Source organism: Amborella trichopoda, chromosome 3, assembly GCF_054954075.1.
Source record: "Amborella trichopoda isolate Santa Cruz 75 chromosome 3, AtrichopodaSantaCruz75HAP2 v2.0, whole genome shotgun sequence".
NCBI classification, from domain to species: domain Eukaryota; kingdom Viridiplantae; phylum Streptophyta; class Magnoliopsida; order Amborellales; family Amborellaceae; genus Amborella; species Amborella trichopoda.
The window spans coordinates 44,171,090-44,189,035 of record NC_142338.1 but is presented as its reverse complement, the minus strand read 5'-3'; the positions used below and the strand labels follow the sequence as shown (position 1 = coordinate 44,189,035).

Sequence of the window (17,946 nt, the reverse complement as noted above, 5' to 3'; positions counted from 1 at the left end):
GAAGCCAAAGAACAATTGTAGTACACTGAGATTCTACGAGAAATTTTTTTTTGGGTATAATATACCAAGGCCAAGCATGTCTTTTTAGTCATTTCATCGTACGGACAACTCCATAATTTGGTCACGAAGGATTACGGCATCTCCTTCTTTTGGAGACATGACTCAACCTTTGTGTTATTTTTTTTGGTAGATCAATGGAATAATAAACTGTTTTCGAGCTTTTCTAACAAGTTTGGTTATGTTTTTTTGGTGGATCAATGGGAATACAGCCTATACCGTTTTTAGAAATAATTACTTGTTTTTAACGTGTTAGTGGGAATGGAAATTTAAAGCGATAATTAAGGCTCAAGTTGTGCTACCACCACTACCTCAATCCCATTTTTAAAATGGAAAATTATTTTATGCATATCGGTCTGTATTTTTAAATATGCGGTTCAAAAAGTGTAAAACATCCTTATTAAAGATAAATGCTAGGTGCTCCATCTAAAACAATAAAAACTAACGGTTGAAATGCTTTTTTACTATAATTATTACTTCTATTTTTTAAAATTTATTTATTTATTCGTATTCATAATCTACATGTTATAGATTATGTATCCTTAAAAATTAAGTCCAAAAATCCATCTTAATCCATCTTAAAAATAGATTTATTAAGAGACCCGTATTTCTACATATGTGGCCTTGGCCGCATGGAAATCGGATCCTTCCAAAAGTGCTTCCCTTTTTACCAGTGTAAAAAAAAAAATTAGGAGATCAATTTCAGCGGAAATCTGACATTTTAATTTATATGCCACGTGGGAGCGCGAAGGCGCACAACGATCAAGAACCACGCGCTCAAACCACCACGTGGAAAGATGTTACTGGTATTTTAGTGATCGCGGGATACCAAAACCATATTGTGTCCTTGGAGTTTTCCAAAAGGACAAACTACCCTTAACTTCTAGCCAAAGGCTTTTTCTAGATCTATTAACCTCGGATCTTACGTTTTTTGTTGTGGTTTTCAAAAGTTTTTAAGTTACATATACATCTTAAATGGATGCAAATCCGGGTTTGGCATCCTCTAGACCCAGTGTCTTGAATTCTTCCCGTTGCCGGGTCTGGATCATCAAGTCGGGCAATTCAACTGATCCATATCGTCTGACTCCTTAAGAGACTCACCTAGTTCTCTGACAAAATTACGCGAGTATACTTAACAAAGAAATGGATTCTTAGTTTTATTAAGGAACATGGTTGTTGATTTTTTATTCAGATTAGCGATTCTCAATTCGAAATGCCGTTTTTCCAAAATGCAACAAATGAACCTTATTCAAGTTTGATCTTCCCAAAATTTATATATAAAATTGTATATAAAAGTTAAGTGGTCAATAATATGATGATCATGGATATGAAAAATAAATTTTCAATATTAAAAATAAATAATGTCAAAATTTATTTTTTAACCCTTTATTTTAAGGTTTAAATTCCATTTTAGTTTTCTGATTGTGGTAGTCAGGATTATCGTGTGTTAATATAAATGGACTATAACTTTTAATATCTATTTATGTCTAATATCCATAAATTTAGAACTCAAAAAATAATATAGATTTCATTATTTTTGAAGAATTGAAACAAACAGCCAAAATATAAGTACAATATGGAACAAGTCTTAAGACTTAGTTTTTTATATTGTTTTTTCAAATTCATTATCTCAATGGTCAAACCTTCAACAAGTGTTATATTCAATTAGAAATGTTTTGATGAGTGAACCTATAGTGCAAGGGTGCAATTTATATATGGTGTCGACATGAAATAATCAAAGCAAGGTGCACTTTTAAATCCCTCTAGAAGATGCAATTTCGGTATAAAAAACCTATTGCAATGGTGGAAAAATTTATTTCACCCCTAATTATGGAACTTAAAGATTAAAAAATGGTACAAACTAAGCATATTTATAAAAATTGAAAATCTTGAAAATAAATCGTCTCGATAACGTATTGCAAGATACACTATTTTTTAGATTTGGAATCCTTTTTTTCATATTTGTAAATCATGTAGTCGGGATCATTATTGGAGGTTCTTCCAATGTCCCAATAACCTTTTCCACTAAATTTTTGAGGCATACCTTATTTTTACAATATAAGGTTGATGATTTGCATAAACGTTTTGCTTAAATTAACTCTAAGGTAAAATTTAGATGCTTGCTTGAACACACTTAATTCTTGTGCATCCACCGTCATAATCTGTATTGTAGATATATTGGGGATCCAAATTTCGTGGGTCCCTTCGGGACGATTTGATTGCCAAACCCTATCGAATAGTGTTTTTTTTTTCACCAAATGCCAATTTGGTTAATTGTCATTTCCTCTGTATAGGTGTTTGATTGCTACAATTTGAGTTATAAATTGTTATCATGTGGCGTGATGATGGTGGTACTGTGTGACAGTTGAGGTAGTGATAGTGGAGGTGGAGGTGGAGGTGGAGGTGGTGGTGGAGGGTGGGCAGTGGTGGTGGTAGCTAGGCAATGGCAGCAGTGGCGGCAATGGCTAGGAGGTGGTGGCCCTGGGACATTAGTAGTGGTGGTGGAGGCTGTGGTGGATGTAGTGCGGTGGGTAGTGGCTGGGCAATGGCAATGGTGGAGTGATAGTTGCAAGGCGGCGGTGGTGGTAATGGCGGCTAGGCGGCATTGGCGGTGCTTTTTGAAACGATACTAATTTGGGTGGTGGACCAGGCATTCGTGGTGTTGGCAATGGTAACGACGGTGGTGGTGGTATGTGTTCTCTGGTTGGTAGACAAAACGGTTGATTTTTTTTTTGTAGAAAATTTAATTTAAAAGGTGAATTGTAATTGGAAGTGAATTTAAATTTTTGAATCGCACATTCCCTAAATTCCTAAGGGTAAGGGGTGGCAATAGACCCGACCTTGGATCCGGGTATGGTCCAAATTTTGGACCCAAATACTATTCGAGTCTGGGTCCAGATGGACCTGACCCGTAGATGTAGTAATAGGGTATAAAATGAGAATCATGTGTTATTAGGTGTACGCTAGGCGTTCATATTGTCACAATATTGGCATCATTTATAGTATAATTGACAAAAAAAAAAAGAAACTTATAATCATAAGGTATATGATGGTAAAAAAAGGAAAAAGAAAAAAAAATGTTCATAGTTATGTAGTGGCAATGGATTCGACCGGACCTGGGACTTGACGGGTAGATCCGATACCCGATGAGTCCGAGTATAAGTCTAAATTTTAGACTTGAATACTATTCGGGTTTGGGTCCAGGTCCAACCCATACCCGACTCGTTGCCATCTCTACTCGAGGGAATTTTTTAAGGAATTGTATACAATGAGACTATTTACCTTTGATACAGAAAAGTCACAATTACTTACAACCATCCGATATAAATTTTGACAGCTTGGGTATATCGCAAAGTTCAAGTAAATTCTTGACAGTTTAAGTTTCGTCAGCTGTCCAATTTCACATCCAATAGACAATATTAACCGTGACGACCTTATAACAAAGCTAAATAGTCTCGCATACTTTCCCAATATTTAAACACCGCACAAATTGGAATTTGGCTGGAAAAAGCAAAAAAACAAATAGCCTTTCTCCTTTGTTCCGAGCCAAAAGAGATTAGGGCTGAGTTTGTCTTTTATTAATTGTTAAGGGTAGGTTTATCTTTACTTCCTCTTTATTACCCTAAAGTTTGAAAAAAATCAAATGGTGGTGGGTCTCTTAGGTAGGGTACCGTAATGGCGGTCTACTCTCCCTTGTGCAGTAGAGCTATTTTGCATTCTCCCTCTTCCTCGAACCCCCAAGTTTTACCCTTAAATTCCAGGATTCGACAAAAGTTCTCGCCTTTAAATTTGCCTCTTCAAAACCTTAATCCTAAATCTCTGCAATTTTTGAAGTTGAATCCTCGTTTCCTGAGATTCAGGATTAATTATGCAGCTAACCAAGACCTTTCTGTTCCTGAAAACCAGGTTACGAATTTTTGTTTGGTTGAGATGATAAATCTGAGAAACTCAGATTATTTATTTATTTCGATGTTTTGCTCTATTGTTGTATTGTTTTAGTTGTGAATGGGATGGAATTCTTTTATTTTTCTTTGGTTTAATCGACGGAAACTTGTGTGAAAGCATAATTTTTAATTTTAATGTGTACTTGTTATTCACCGTATTTGAAATGATAGAGATGAACTTTGCTTTTGTTTTTCTAGTTTGCTGTTATTATTATTATTATTATTATTTACCTATTTTCAATTCTGCAATTTTTTTTTTTGAAGAAAATGTGGTTTATGGTGTCTTTGTTTGTAAGACTTATTTTTGTTCCTGTGGTTTGTAGAAGATGAATTTGGTCATTTCTGCTTTATTTTCTCATTTGTTTTTTCTGCAGTGGATGAGAAAGTTGGGTGGTATTTGTGCTCACCATAATTTTCTTATATTTTATTTTACTTAGTTGGTTGAATATGAATTCATTTCAGTGGTGGATTCTGTTTTGAGAGAAAGGGTAAATATTTATATAAATGGTGGTTTATTTATTATTATCCATGTGTAGAAATGAATCAGTTTTTGCTCTTTCTAAACATGCTTGGGCATGAGAAAAAAGGAGGTAGGAATGTTGGCCTCTGTGTGTGTGTGTGAGGGCAATGCATGAGGAATATAAATTTTCTTCTTTTAGGAGATAAAATGGGGTACTAATGCTTTTGTTTTTCTCTTAATTTTTGTAATAGGCGGTTGGAAAAGAAGTGAGTGTTGCTGGAAAATTCCATGAGAAACCTGCTTATAAACAATGGGATTCATTGACTGCAACTTTTGCTGGAGCAGCAAATGTCCCATTTTTGCTGCTTCAACTCCCCCAAATCATCTTAAACGCTCAGAACCTCTTAGCTGGAAACAAGACTGCACTTTTTGCAGTTCCATGGATTGTGAGTACACACGACCTTTTTCTTCTTTAATTGGTTGGAAAAGCATGGATTAAACCAAATGTAGCTATAAAAATAAAAAAGGTAAAGACTGTGTTTGTTTGTACCCATTTTTCTTCGATATTGTTTGGGACTGGTGTCTCTCTTTTGTGGTTGTAACTTATTCATAGAACTTCATTATTGGACTGGAATGGGGATGGAAAGAAGTTCTCTGTAGTTTGAGACGCATTTCTGCTATTTCAGTTTAGTTGAACCTTAAAATTTGGGCCTCTTTTTTCGGCATTTTTTTGTGGGGTAGAAACTTTCAAACCCTGAGCTCTATGCAGTTTCTGATTTACGATTATTTGTGGAATTAGGGAATTTAAAGTGTCTGTTTTGTGCTTTCTGCTTATAGCTTTCTTGTTTCTTGTGGCTTCTGTTGTCTTGCTTAATAGTGATTGCTTATGTTGAGCAGTTCATGCGGTTTTTTTTTTTTGGGTTATCCTACTGAGGAATCTTTTGTAATTTGCTGATTTGTCCACAAATATGATACTTTCAGGTATAGCTTGTTATTATTTGTAGCATGAATATTTGAGTAATCACTCGGAGCTTTTTGTAATGTCATAATCTTTGATTTTGCCCTGTGATTTTTGTTATTCTTAAATGGATCAAATTCTTTGCTTTTTTTTTCTTGAACTTTGATGGCTATTATAACATGCTAAACTGTTTCTCTTCTTTTACTTTTTTCACTGTAATTGAATCATCTGACTATTTTATGAGCATTAAATTTTGCAAGTATTGATTCTCCAGGAAATTTGAGGCACTCACCCATTTTCTGGCTTTCTGAAATATTTAGAGACACATTGTTTCTCTCAATATCTGGATATGCTTTATGCCTTTTTTATGTGGATTTACTGGACTTCTTTTCTGGTTTTAAGTATTTATTATACCGCAGTTCTCTCGATTTCATGAATGCTTAAAAACTCATAATTTAAACTCACTGAGCAATCATGGTACCTTGAATAACTGAGGTTTCTTAATACAGGGTATGTTAACTGGATTATTGGGAAATCTCTCCTTGCTTTCTTATTTCGCAAAAAAGAAGGAAACAGAAGCTGTTGTAGTTCAGACTTTGGGTGTTATATCGACTTATATCGTTCTCGCTCAGCTTGCTATGGCAGAAGCAATGCCTTTGCTTCAGTTTACTGTGACTTCAATTGTTGTGGCTTCTGGTCTGATACTTAATTTCATGAATTTCTTTAATCTTCTAAATTCTAGGATTTGGACACTATGGGAGGATTTCATGACTGTTGGAGGCCTCTCAGTTCTTCCTCAGGTGCGGCAACCTTTTGGATTTCTTTCGTGTGCTCTTGGATTCAATTAAGGCCGGATAAACTTGTGTAGTTTTCTGGTGGTTACTTTCGGTCATTTATTTCCTTTGTTTTGGGGACATTCTTCAACAATATTACAGGTTATGTGGGCGACATTTATCCCATTCCTGCCAAATACTGCTGTACCTGGGGCCATGGCCTTCACTGTGGCACTTTTTGTTGTCTTCATGGTATGTATATATTTCTATATATGCTTTTCTGGTTGCCTTATGTGCTTTTTGGGTAAAATACGTTTTTATGTTACAGAATTTTTAATGATCGATGCTTCTATAAGACTACTTTTTTTGTTTTACCAGGATTAGCTGTGGTTATAAATTATGTGCTGGCTTACGTGTTATATCAATGAGTTGAAAGAATATGTTGTTTTTACTTGTCTAAACACATACTGCTATCTTTAGACACTTAAGTATCCTGCAGCGCGGTTTTTGGTCTTTCATTTCTACAGACTCGAGCAAAGAAGGAATGAGTTTCGGTAGTGGCATAGAAAAATAGATGCCAGATAAGCACTATAGTTTTGATAGTAAGATGATTTTACATGTATTCTTAGAGGACAAGGATGCATGTCCCAGTTCTAGGCATATCCACACATGGGAGTAACATGCATGTCATATGTGCTGATGGGCTTGCCTAAAGTCTATGCATACAAAAGTAAGCTCAACAAGAAAGAACCATGGTACGGTTCTATTTTATTGCTTTGTCAGTGGATAAAATAATCATTTTTAACCTTAAAAGTGCTTTCTTGGTGTCTTAGGTTACGTGAGTTATGCCTTTTTTGTCTCTGAAATGTGGTCTTCAGTAAATAATTAGACTATGATGAGTAATTTAATTAATTTACCTTTTATTATACATATCAATTAAAAAATAGAATTATTTACCTTGCACGAAGAACAAAATCACTTGGTTCAGTTTATGAAGGTAAAAGGTAGTTGGTCCGTTTAGAAAAATCATTAGGTGTATTCTGGCTGCCTCGAGACTGTATGTCTCGTAAACCAACTGCTAACTACTGGATCTCTCTGGTTGGGTTGTCAAAGCAATGCTTGCTCTTCTCATTTTCCTCTCTCAACATCTCTACTTTATCCGGCAGCCATTTGGGTGCTTATTAGTTGTGCAGTAAGTCTTGCAGGCACGCACTGGAAAACTTACAAAGAAAGCCACCAAGTTCGTCGGGTCTATATCTGGATGGACTGCGACTCTACTGTTCATGTGGATGCCTATAGCGCAGATGGTATGCACTTACAAACAACCGTCGCCTCCCTTCCCCCTCTCTTTATGGTCGGTGCATGCATGTATGAGTTCATGAAGGGTAAAGACTATCCTTCACAAAAATATTTTGTACAGAAGATGCCATGTTTTATGATTTTGTCATTTTCAGATGACATCATTTTTATCATTTGGTCCAACTAGAGCACTGCACCAAATGCAGTGTGCTCACATTCATGCAAGTACATAGATAGTACATTATGCTTAATGAAAATTCTAAGAAGTGCCTAACCTTTTGAGATTACCAGCCTATGGTTACTAACAACATGAATTTGTGTGTTTTTAACAGTGGACAAATTTCCTCAATCCGGATAACATAAGAGGCTTATCGGCTTTCACCATGTTGCTTGCTATGATTGGCAATGGTCTTATGATCCCTCGTGCCCTCTTCATTCGTGATTTCATGTGGTAATATATTGATTTTGGTTCATGATTTTTTTTTATCATTCTCTGTTCTTGCTCCTGTATTCATGGTGCCTCATGTGATGCATGGATTAAATCAGAAAACAAGGAAAAGTGACATTTAAGGATATTTACTCAAAAATAAGTAAATAAGTGGCAAGCAATATAGAGCAAAGCCAACAAACAAGTTAGAGAGAAAATTGACTTTCCTACATGTCAATATATGATTAAATATTAGGTATTTGCCTCATATAAAGAGAGAATGAAACTATAAGACACCTTGAACTACTTTGGTTTATGTGACTCTCTTTCCCCCATCCCCTCTTTTAAATATTCTTATAATGAGATTTTGTAACGATTCCTTTGGTTCATTCTAGGTTTACTGGTTCTTTTTGGGCATCTTTGCTCCATGGCTGGGGAAATTTGATATGCATGTACTGGTAGAATCTTCTGTCTACTCAACCATTTGTCAATTTTTATTTAGCTTTTCTCTCTCTCTCTCTCTCTCTCTCTCTCTCAAACACAGATTCTATTCCCAAGTTCTCATGCTCAGTGGTGAACACAGGTGTAACATCATCAGCTGGACCTTCTTCTTGGCAGCAACAATTGCCCTCGTTTCATGGCTAGGTATGCTCTTCTAATGCCAAATTAGGCATCACTTGTGAGCTACAAGTCATGTCATATTATACTTTACAAAAATGTACCATGCATAGCCTGTGTATGGAATGATGGACATTTGTTCTGTTGCATTCAACTCCACTGGCCATCACAGAGAATGGACAGCGGATGCAATAATCGTATACCACGTACCATACACTGCTCATATATAGTACACTCTCAGAGTCTCTTAGTTACTTTTAATAACACTGAGCATTTGGATCCTTTGATTATTGGGACTGGAAGTAAAATCTTCGAGCCTTGTTTCCCTTTACGTTTTGGTTTCCACAGGAATGGCTCTTTGGAGAGATACCAAAGCCTATGGATACAATTCTCCCTTCACATCTCTGAAGAAGTTAGTTTCAGGTTCCTGATTCAAACTCCTTAATGGCTAGAACATGGCTTCTTATGCATAATGTAAAATAGAATTAATTGAGTTTGCACAAGATGGATTACTGATATCCAAAATATGGAGGCGTATCTTCATTTTGGTGGAAGGTGTGCGGCTTCACTTTTCTGCGACGAACGCCGGCTGGGTAATTCCTTGCGAATGTCTTTGAATAGTGGTAAGTCCTTAGATAATGTCACTGACATGTTAGATGTATTGATTATGCTTGTAACGCGCGTCTTTGGCTGAAGGAATGTTCATGAGAAGTGTCAATGTATGGTACCTGATTTATACCCAATTTCACTTGAAAGAGGAAATGATTTGAGTAAAATTTTATGCTGTCTGGTTTATGTGCCTCGCCCTTTTTTTTGGTTTTTTCTTTCAAATGTTATCTCGATTACTAATTTGGAACATTGCCGGATGGAAACTCAAGACTTCATGTTATGTGGACTAGCCACCCTGATTGAATATACCATAATCCACAATTTTTGCACTTGTAGCATTTTGTACAAAAAGAGTACAATAGCTACACTAAATTTTCTATAGGGAAATTTATAGCATACGGTATCTCTGTGTCCATGCAGAAACGAGTAACCTCTTAAAAATCTATTTTTGAGATTGAGTTTTTGGACCTAGTTTTTAAGGACATGTAATCTTTAACATGGAGATCATGAATAAATAAATAAATTTTAAAAATTAAAAATAATAATTCTAATAAAAAAAACATGTGGATAGTTAGTTTCAATTGTTTTTAGATGGATTACCTATTTGCATCCATCTTTAAGATGGATGTTTTATACCTGGGGACCACATATTGTAAAAATATGGTTCAGCCGGCATGAAACGATTTTCCTTTGCGGTTCAGCTGTATATTATAGCAATGCGCTTTAATTTTCGATTATGTAGCATTTCATCTTTTTCCTACCAAGTCAAAATAATGTGTATTTTGATGGGCATTTTGAAATAAAATTAAAAGACAAGTAAAATGAATGCTAAAGGAAAAAGTTTATATAAGGTTGCAACTTTAAAATGTAGAATTAAAAATGCACCTCAAAAATCCATTGGAAAAAGTTGTTTTAATGTTGAAAGGATCTCTAATTGATCATCTCGACATTGAGATGTATGAATTTAAAAAAAAAAAAAAAAAAAAATAGTGCATCTTGCAACACATTATCTAGACTGTTAATTTTCAAGATTTTCATATGTTTATAGGATCTATTTGATTTTAACCATTTTTGGAATTTAAAATTTTATAATGAGATATGAAAATAGATTTTCAAATAATCCTAAAAAAATTTTACATCAAAAATGCATGTTATGATAAATTTAGAGTTGTGCCTTAATTGGATTGTTTGAAGTTGCAACCTTATAGAAACCATACCCAATGCCGAATAGTTACGGAAAATTGTTTCATATGGCGGGGACTGCATTTTTACATTAGCGGTCCCCGAGGTTAAAGCATCCTTCTTAAAGATGGATGCAAATAAGTGGCCCATTTAACAATAATTGAAACTAACCATTGAACAATAATTGAACCTAACGGTCCAAATGTTTTCTTAATAGAAATATTTTTAAAATTTATTTATTTATTCATATTCTTGATCTCCATGTTAGAGATTACATGTCCTTAAAAATTAGGTAAAAAAATCTATCTCAAAAATAAATTTTTAATAGGTGACTTATTTCTACATGGACTCATAGAAACGGTGTCCAATAGTTAATATTCTTGGTTTATCCACCACTAAAAGTAAATTGCACTTTGTTTTCTCTACCATTAAAAGTAAGGATTTTTTGAAATTGATTCATTCGGATACATGAAAATCACATGTTGTTTCTATGGGAGGTGATGCATAATTTGTTACTTCTATCGATAATTTTTCAAAAAAGGTGTGGGTTTATATGCTGAAAAAGAAATCAAATGCCTTCAATTGTTTCCAAAATTTTAAAACCTTGGTATAAATCTGAAAAGTAAAAGCACCAACTATCTAAGAACTGATAATGGGGGAGAATTTTATTCTAGTGAATTTAATAATTTTTATAGTGAGCATGATATTGTTAGGCAGTTAACAGTTCTTGGAACACCTTAGCAAAATGATGTTACTGAGAGAATGAATCGTACCATTATGGAACATGTTAGTTGTAAGTTGAGTGTTGTCGGGTTAAAACAGTGTTTCTGGGTAAAGTAGTTCGTACAACTTGTTTCCTAATTAATACATCTCCCAGTTCTTCTATTAATTACAAGACACTAGAAGAGGCTTGGATAGATAAACCAATTGGTTATTCTTTCTTTTGTGTTTTTGGCTTTGATGTATATTCTTTGATTCTAAAGGAGAAAAGAATTAAGTTGGATGATAAATCCAAGAAGTATGTTTTTTTTGGCCATGTTGATGGTACAAAGGGGTACACAGATTGTGGGATCCTACAGACAACAAGGTTATAGTTAGCCGAGAAGTTATTTTTAATGAAATTTTCATGCAGAAAAAGAAAGATGAGCCAGATGCAAAAACTATTGAGGTGGAATGCACACATGAGAATCAACGAGATAGTAGTCAGGACCAAGAACTTGAAATGTCAAAAGCTTGAAAAATATTTAGGTGGTTTTGAATTAAGAAGATCTAATATGCCTACAAAGGCTCATGTGAGGCTCAACGACTATGTCTTGTCTTATACTTGCCAAATAGAGGAGGGTGAACCAATTTCTTTTCGTGAGGCATGTGAAGCCAATGGAGAGCATCCATGGAAGAAGAGATGGTTGCAGGTGGGTCTTCAAGAATAAGAAAGGTCCTGATGATACCATTGAAAGGTACATAATTGGATTAGTTGTGAAAGGTTATGCTAAAAAATTAGATATTGATTTTGATGAGATTTTTCATTCTGTTGTGCATTTGTCCACTATTAGAGTTGTTTTGGCTATGGTTATTGTTAGTTGGAACAATTAAATATAAAAACTGCATTTTTGCATGGTGACTTAAAATAAGAAATTTATGTGACCCAACCTGATGATTTTGTTGAGAAAAGTAAAGAGAATTTGGTTTGTAGGCTCAAGAAATCGTTGTATGGGTTGAAACAGACACCAAGGTGTTGGTACAAACGATTTGACTTTTTTATATTGAGCTTGAATTTTCATGGAGGTAAAGCTGACCATTGTGCATGTTTCTATGAATATGGTGATGAAAGTTTTATTATTTTGTTATTATATGTCGATGACATGATTGTTGTAAGACCAAACAACAAGAATATTACAACATTTAAAACTCAGTTGGCCAAGGAATTTGAGATGAAAGATTTGGGAGCCGTTAATCGAATTTTCGAGACGAGTGTACTTAGAGATAGGAAGTACATGAAAATCTGATTAACTTAGAAGAGTTATGTGGAGAGGGTTCTGCGACGCTTCAATATGAATAATACTAAACCAGTTAGTTCCCCATTTCTTGTGCATATGAAGTTGTCTTTGAAATAATGTCTCTTAGCACCGAAGCAGAGAAGACACAAGTGTCTCGAGTACCATATTCATCAGCAATAGGGAGCCTCATATTTGTTAGTGTTAGCACTAGACCTGACATAGCACAAGCAATGAGAGTTGTGAGCAGATATATGACAAATCCTGACCTTGATCATTAGATCGTTATGACGTGGATCCTTCAGTATTTGAAAGGAACGTACAATGCTGGTATTTATTACAATGCAATAGATTTGAAAGTCATTGTTTATGTTGACGTAGATTTTACAGATGACTTGGATAAAAAAAGGTCTACTACCGGGTATGTATTTTTTTTTGAGAGGTGGTGCAGTTAGTTGGTTATCAAGGTTACTATATGTAGTGGCATTGTCTTCTACAGAGGTTGAGTATATGTTATTTACTCATGTATTTCAAGAAGCAGTTTGGTTAAACAAGTTACTTGGTGAATTCTAAGTTGCGCAAGAAGGTATACCACGTCATTGTGATAACCAGAGTGCATTGTTTGTAGCAAGGAATCTAGCGTCCATGACAAGACTAAACATATTGATGTTTGGTATCACTTTATTTGTGATGTAGTAGAAGATGGAAAAATTTTATTACAGGAAATTCATACTGATGACAATCTAACGGATATGTTGACTAAGCTCATAAAGAAGGGGAAGTTCATTTAGTGTAGAACCTCTTAAGCTTATAGCTACTTGATGATTAGTAATTAGTGGGCAACAATTTTTTGAAGCAGATTAGTCAGACTAAAAAGATGTCTTCTAGTGGGAGAATGATGATGACGAAACGCATTTTTTAACGAAAAAAGATTTGTGTGGTCCTAGTTTCCTTGTATCCTTATCTTAAGGAATATTTATCCATTAGGTAAATCCTATTATTTAGGAAGTTGAATATTTGAATTTTGGATGGCACGGTGAATCCCAGTGTGAGATGAAACCTTTTCCAAAACTTAAAAAGTAAGATGGCAAAAAAGGGGATAAAGGCAATTTATGGGTGTTTCTCTCTATATGAAGTTACGTCTTGTAGAGAGAGAAAACACATGAAAAAATGAGATGCAAAAACAAAAATAAAACGGTTAGTTTGTCTTGTAGAGAGAGAAAACACATGAAAAAGTGAGACGTAGAAACAAAGATAAAACGGTTAGTTTTTTAGTCCTTAGGTGGGTGTTTTAGAGAGAAAAAGACTATGTTTTAGGGCTTGAGAGAGAGAGAGAGAGGAGGGAGAGATAGAGAGAGAAAGAGCTTGTAATCCCTTGTGTTCTCCATGTTTGCATGGTGTTTTTCTGATTAGTAGAAGAAAATTTTGCTGCCCTGTGAACATAGACAACTTGTCAGATGTTGTAAATCTTTGTCTCTCTTTATTCTTTTTTTTTTCTATATTAATTTTCTTTCTTTTATTTTTTCCAGACCTTAGTTTATATCCTTTACATGAAATACACTATTTTGAGAACATGGAATTCCTTTTTTCTTTGTTTTTTACATCTGAATCTCTCTAGGTCGACATGATCAATTGAAAGGGTTTACAACTTCAAAACGTTCTTTTCTATTGAATTTAAGAGATGCGCCTTACCTACATACAAGGTCGCAACCTTATATAAAAACAATTATTACTCAAGGAAACAAAAAAAAAACAATCTTACCCCCTGTTTAGCCTAGCAGGAATGAGGTTTGACAGTAGCCTAGCAGATTCGTCACAAGTGGTGCAACTCACAAGCTAACGCAAGAAGCTGGAGTTGTGGTGGTAGCACCCCAACACCCTAATTACCACCGATGTGTTTACTAATACCACCCCCACTAACACCTTCCAAAAAAACTTAAACTCCTAAACTATATGAAAAAATGGGTAGGGGCATGTCTTCCCCATAATTATGTAAGAAGGTACCCAAGTATTAAGGTGTTCACTACATTTTATTTGAGTATACAAGGGTGAAATACCGTAATTCAGATGCAGAAATATAAGGAAGCATTGAAAATTGGAAAAATTACAAAAAACCCCCAAGACCACACTTTCTATGTATTTCTACAAATACCCGCCCAAGGAAAAAAGTTTATTTTTTAGATGAAATGCCTTTCCCGTATACAAAAATCATTTTGGATAGATTTGACATTGATTTTAGAACCAGAGTGCACCATCACATTGCTGGAGCGTACAAGTGTTGGACCACCCTTTGCAACTACTAGACCGCCTTTTGCAATTGCCAGACCGCCTTTTGCAATTGCCAGACCGCCTTTTGCAATTGTCGGACTGTACTTTACTCAGTGTCGGAACCCTACTGCCGGACCACACTTTACACATTATCGGAGCCTTACTGCCTAACCGAACTTTACATTGTGTTGGAGCGCTACCGCCGGACCGCACTTATATGATGTCGGAGCCCCTAGTTTGGTGGGATAGTAGAGAGAGACGTGGGAGCGCTACCGCCAGACCGCACTTACATGATGTCGGAGGCCCTAGTTTGGTGGGATAGTAGAGAAGTTTGGTGTGATAGTAAAGAGGCACTAGTTTGGTAGGATAGTAGAGAGAGACGTGGGTAAGGTAAAAGTAAGGAAGGGTAGTTTGGGTCTTTTTTTTTTTTTTTCATAAAAATTGTGGGAAAAAAAAAAGAGAGAAAAAATTAAGTTGGTTTTTTTTTTTTTGTAATTTTCCCATAGAAAATTTGAAATCATAGAGCCCCATGCCAAACGCAAGGGCTAGAGAACATATACTACACTTGGAAATCCATCTATAATATCTGTTATTCAATTATTTATGTTGATAAATGGTATGGTATCTGTGTACAAATCACTAAATAGCATACCCACATTTCCATTATTACATTGGCAAAACTAGAGGGAAAAGTATACGAAACTGTAACCCTAGTGCTGGCAACGGGTCCAGGCGGGAGCGTATTACGACCGGGCCAGGAAAAATTTAACAAAATAAAAGGAAGCGGTACGGTTTGGATAGAGCCTGGGCCGACCCAAATCGGCCGGCTTTTTTTAGCCATGGCTGAGGCCTTAGTTTGGTAGGGCCAGGCCTACCGGGCCGGAAATGCCACCACTATTTTACACTATATATATGGCAAAAAAATAAAATAAAATAAAAGTATAGAGAGAGCTCTTGAGTTCTGCACAATTCTGCAAATTATGATTTGGATATTGATGATCAACCTCTTGAATCAATCATTTGAGTTTCTCTTCATCACTCAGTAAATCGTCGTCGTCATCGATCGAGACATTCATACGAGCGCTGGCCTGCTTAACCCATTGGACCACTTTCTCAGACTCCTGGTTTATCTTCTCTTGCTCTTTCATGGCCTTCTTCAACTTACGCCGCTGTTCTCTCAGAGAGAAAGTGCTAAAATCAGATAAAAGTTCATCATTTTTTCCCCAATCTTCTTTCTCTCTCTTCCCCAAATCCTCTCTCTCTAGAAAACCCCCATATTTTCCCAATTTCTTACCCTTTCCTGACGCTTTCTTAGGAGAAATCCAGAAACAACAACCCTTCCTTTGAGGAGGAGACAAATCCTCTGAATACAGAGAAGGTGATAGCTTCTCATCTCCTAAAGAAGACAATGAAGGAGACCCATTTCCCCTTTCTCTTTCTAAGCGATTCGGTGCCTTCGCTTTAGCCGGAGCTGGTGAATTCATGGACCTCGAGTTTGAAGACGCAGTTCTTGAATCAGGAGAAGAATTGGGTTCTTCCTTCCTTTGATTCACGCCATTGGGCATGCGCCTAGAGTGAGAAACGTCTGGTTTTGAAGGAGAAGATGAAATTGGGGGGCTTGTTTTCTGGTCTGACCAATTGGGACGATGTTTTTTGGGAATTTTAGAGTGAGAAAGTGGGGTTTTGAGATTGGGAGATGGTATTGAGAAGGATTTGAGCCTCTGAAACCTTAATTCAAGATGAGAGGGAAGAGTGAATGAAGGAGCAGATGAAATGGCGACAATTTGCTCGAGGGCAATGAGATCATGGGCTTGAGAGATAATATTTTCTACTAAAGAATCGTCACTATGAGTAGGAGAGATAAAACCATCCATTTTGTGTGCCAGACAGCAAGAACAAAAGGGCAAATTAGGCAAAATTAGTACAGGGTTTTGTATACTTTGTGTAATGGATAATAATGAGGGTTCTTGACCGTTGAAAGTTATATTACACACCCCGATAAGTTCCAGAAATAACTAATACACCCCTATCCAAAATCCTAGTATTAGGACGTTGAGTGACACAACATTGTTATGGCTGGCAAAGGTGCGGCAGCCCGGTTCTAAAAAAAGTAAGGTTTGTGCCCGGAATACCCGGCTTGGCTTTTTTTTTTTAATTATTTTTTTGTTTTATTTTTGCCCTGCCCAACTTGGGCCAGCCATGAGGGGACCGGGGCTTCCCAAGGTTGGGCTTGGCCTATTGCTACCTTCGAGTATTACTAGTTCGAGAGGCGAACTCCAAACAAACATGCGCATCTCATTATTATGATCTCTTTTTGTTAAAAAAAAAAAAAAAAATTGCTACCCATGTTCTTTATTTTATTTTTGTCATTAACTTTAATTTGATCGGGAGAATGAGTATTACTACTCCCTATTCCATGTGATACTTGTAAATGGAATTGGTAAATCTCATAAACGGTAAATATTATTATTGCTACTCCTATTCCATGTGATATTTGAAATACTCTAAAGCAGGCCTTTCGATCTCCTTAAGTCCAAGGGTGCTAAGGTCATCAAAATACAAAATGGCATTTTGGACATTAACTAAACGTGGGGGTATTTTCGTCACTAATGATTAATGAAAGGAGTTAGCCGCCGCACCACATGAGAACGCACGTCCGCGGAATTCCCCGCTTTTTCCCTGAAAACGCAAACCGCTCCATGTCACCTTCTCAAATTTGATTAGAAGGCCCATCTTTTCTTTTTTATTAGCGGCTCAGATTCTTTGCTTTCGTGCCTTTTCACAAGGAGAACGGTTGGATACGGCTGTAATCTTATCAAAATAAATGAAGCTTCATTTTAAAAGTAACAAAAAAATTGCGGCTTTGGTTTTGAAAAACTTTCAAAATTGATAATCTTGGCCGGTGTTTGAAAAATCGATAACCGGAGAAGGAGTTGGACGATATGAATCAGGTACCTCCCAACCAATCCCAAAATTCTAAGCCTTCGCTATTATGGTTATGAAAAAAATTAGAATTTCAAGTAGAACATTTTCTTTGTAGTGCTTTAAAAATAAGCATTTATGGGTCCACAAAATTTGTACTATTTTTAGCTTCAAATATTTTAGGAAAATGTTCATATAGAGCCGAGGCTCTAAACAATCAAATTAGAGGGAACCTCAAAAATTTCATTAAAAGAGGTTGTTTTGATACTCAAATTGATCATCTCGACATCAAGATGCGTGGACATAAGAAAAAAATAGATTTCAAGTTTTGAAAATAGTACATTTTGTAATGCATTTTTGGACTGTCAATTTTCAATATTTTCAAGTTTTCATAGATCTGCTCAATTTACACTCTCTTTGAAGCTTTACATTTTA

General features: G+C 35.8%; 2 protein-coding genes across 12 annotated transcripts; one reads left to right on the top strand and one right to left on the bottom strand.

Moving 5' to 3' along the window:
• Positions 1-3,718: 3,718 nt before the first annotated feature.
• Positions 3,719-11,998, top strand: LOC18424684 (maltose excess protein 1-like, chloroplastic). Of its 11 annotated transcripts, none has more exons than XR_016052554.1 (10): positions 3,719-3,963; positions 4,713-4,907; positions 5,929-6,219; positions 6,355-6,444; positions 7,398-7,499; positions 7,824-7,942; positions 8,314-8,370; positions 8,502-8,563; positions 8,885-9,159; positions 11,460-11,998. XR_016052554.1 is itself a non-coding variant. In XM_011630828.3 (9 exons), the coding sequence occupies exons 1-9, from the start codon at positions 3,733-3,735 to the stop codon at positions 8,965-8,967; spliced, it is 1,230 nt and encodes a 409-aa protein (XP_011629130.2). In that variant the 5' UTR covers positions 3,719-3,732; the 3' UTR covers positions 8,968-9,312. The 11 variants fall into 11 exon arrangements, 5 of the variants coding, with proteins under 5 accessions (XP_011629130.2, XP_006829328.2, XP_088718702.1 ...); XR_016052553.1 differs by having other exon boundaries at positions 8,314-8,376; XR_016052558.1 differs by having other exon boundaries at positions 7,386-7,499.
• Positions 11,999-15,161: 3,163 nt separating this feature from the next.
• Positions 15,162-16,548, bottom strand: LOC18424683 (vitellogenin-2 protein). Its single transcript, XM_006829266.4, has one exon. The coding sequence runs from the start codon at positions 16,461-16,463 to the stop codon at positions 15,606-15,608; it is 858 nt and encodes a 285-aa protein (XP_006829329.1). The 5' UTR covers positions 16,464-16,548; the 3' UTR covers positions 15,162-15,605.
• Positions 16,549-17,946: the final 1,398 nt, after the last annotated feature.

What these genes read in the sequence shown, in the direction of transcription:
- LOC18424683 (XM_006829266.4), bottom strand. Translation starts at nt 16,463, where the DNA reads ATGGATGGTTTTATCTCTCCTACTCATAGTGACGATTCTTTAGTAGAA.
- LOC18424684 (XM_006829265.4), top strand. Translation starts at nt 3,733, where the DNA reads ATGGCGGTCTACTCTCCCTTGTGCAGTAGAGCTATTTTGCATTCTCCC. An exon ending in TTTCTGTTCCTGAAAACCAG is followed by an intron (nt 3,964 to 4,712) that starts GTTACGAATTTT and finishes TTTTTGTAATAG; the next exon opens with GCGGTTGGAAAAGAAGTGAG. An exon ending in TGCCCTCGTTTCATGGCTAG is followed by an intron (nt 8,564 to 8,884) that starts GTATGCTCTTCT and finishes TGGTTTCCACAG; the next exon opens with GAATGGCTCTTTGGAGAGAT.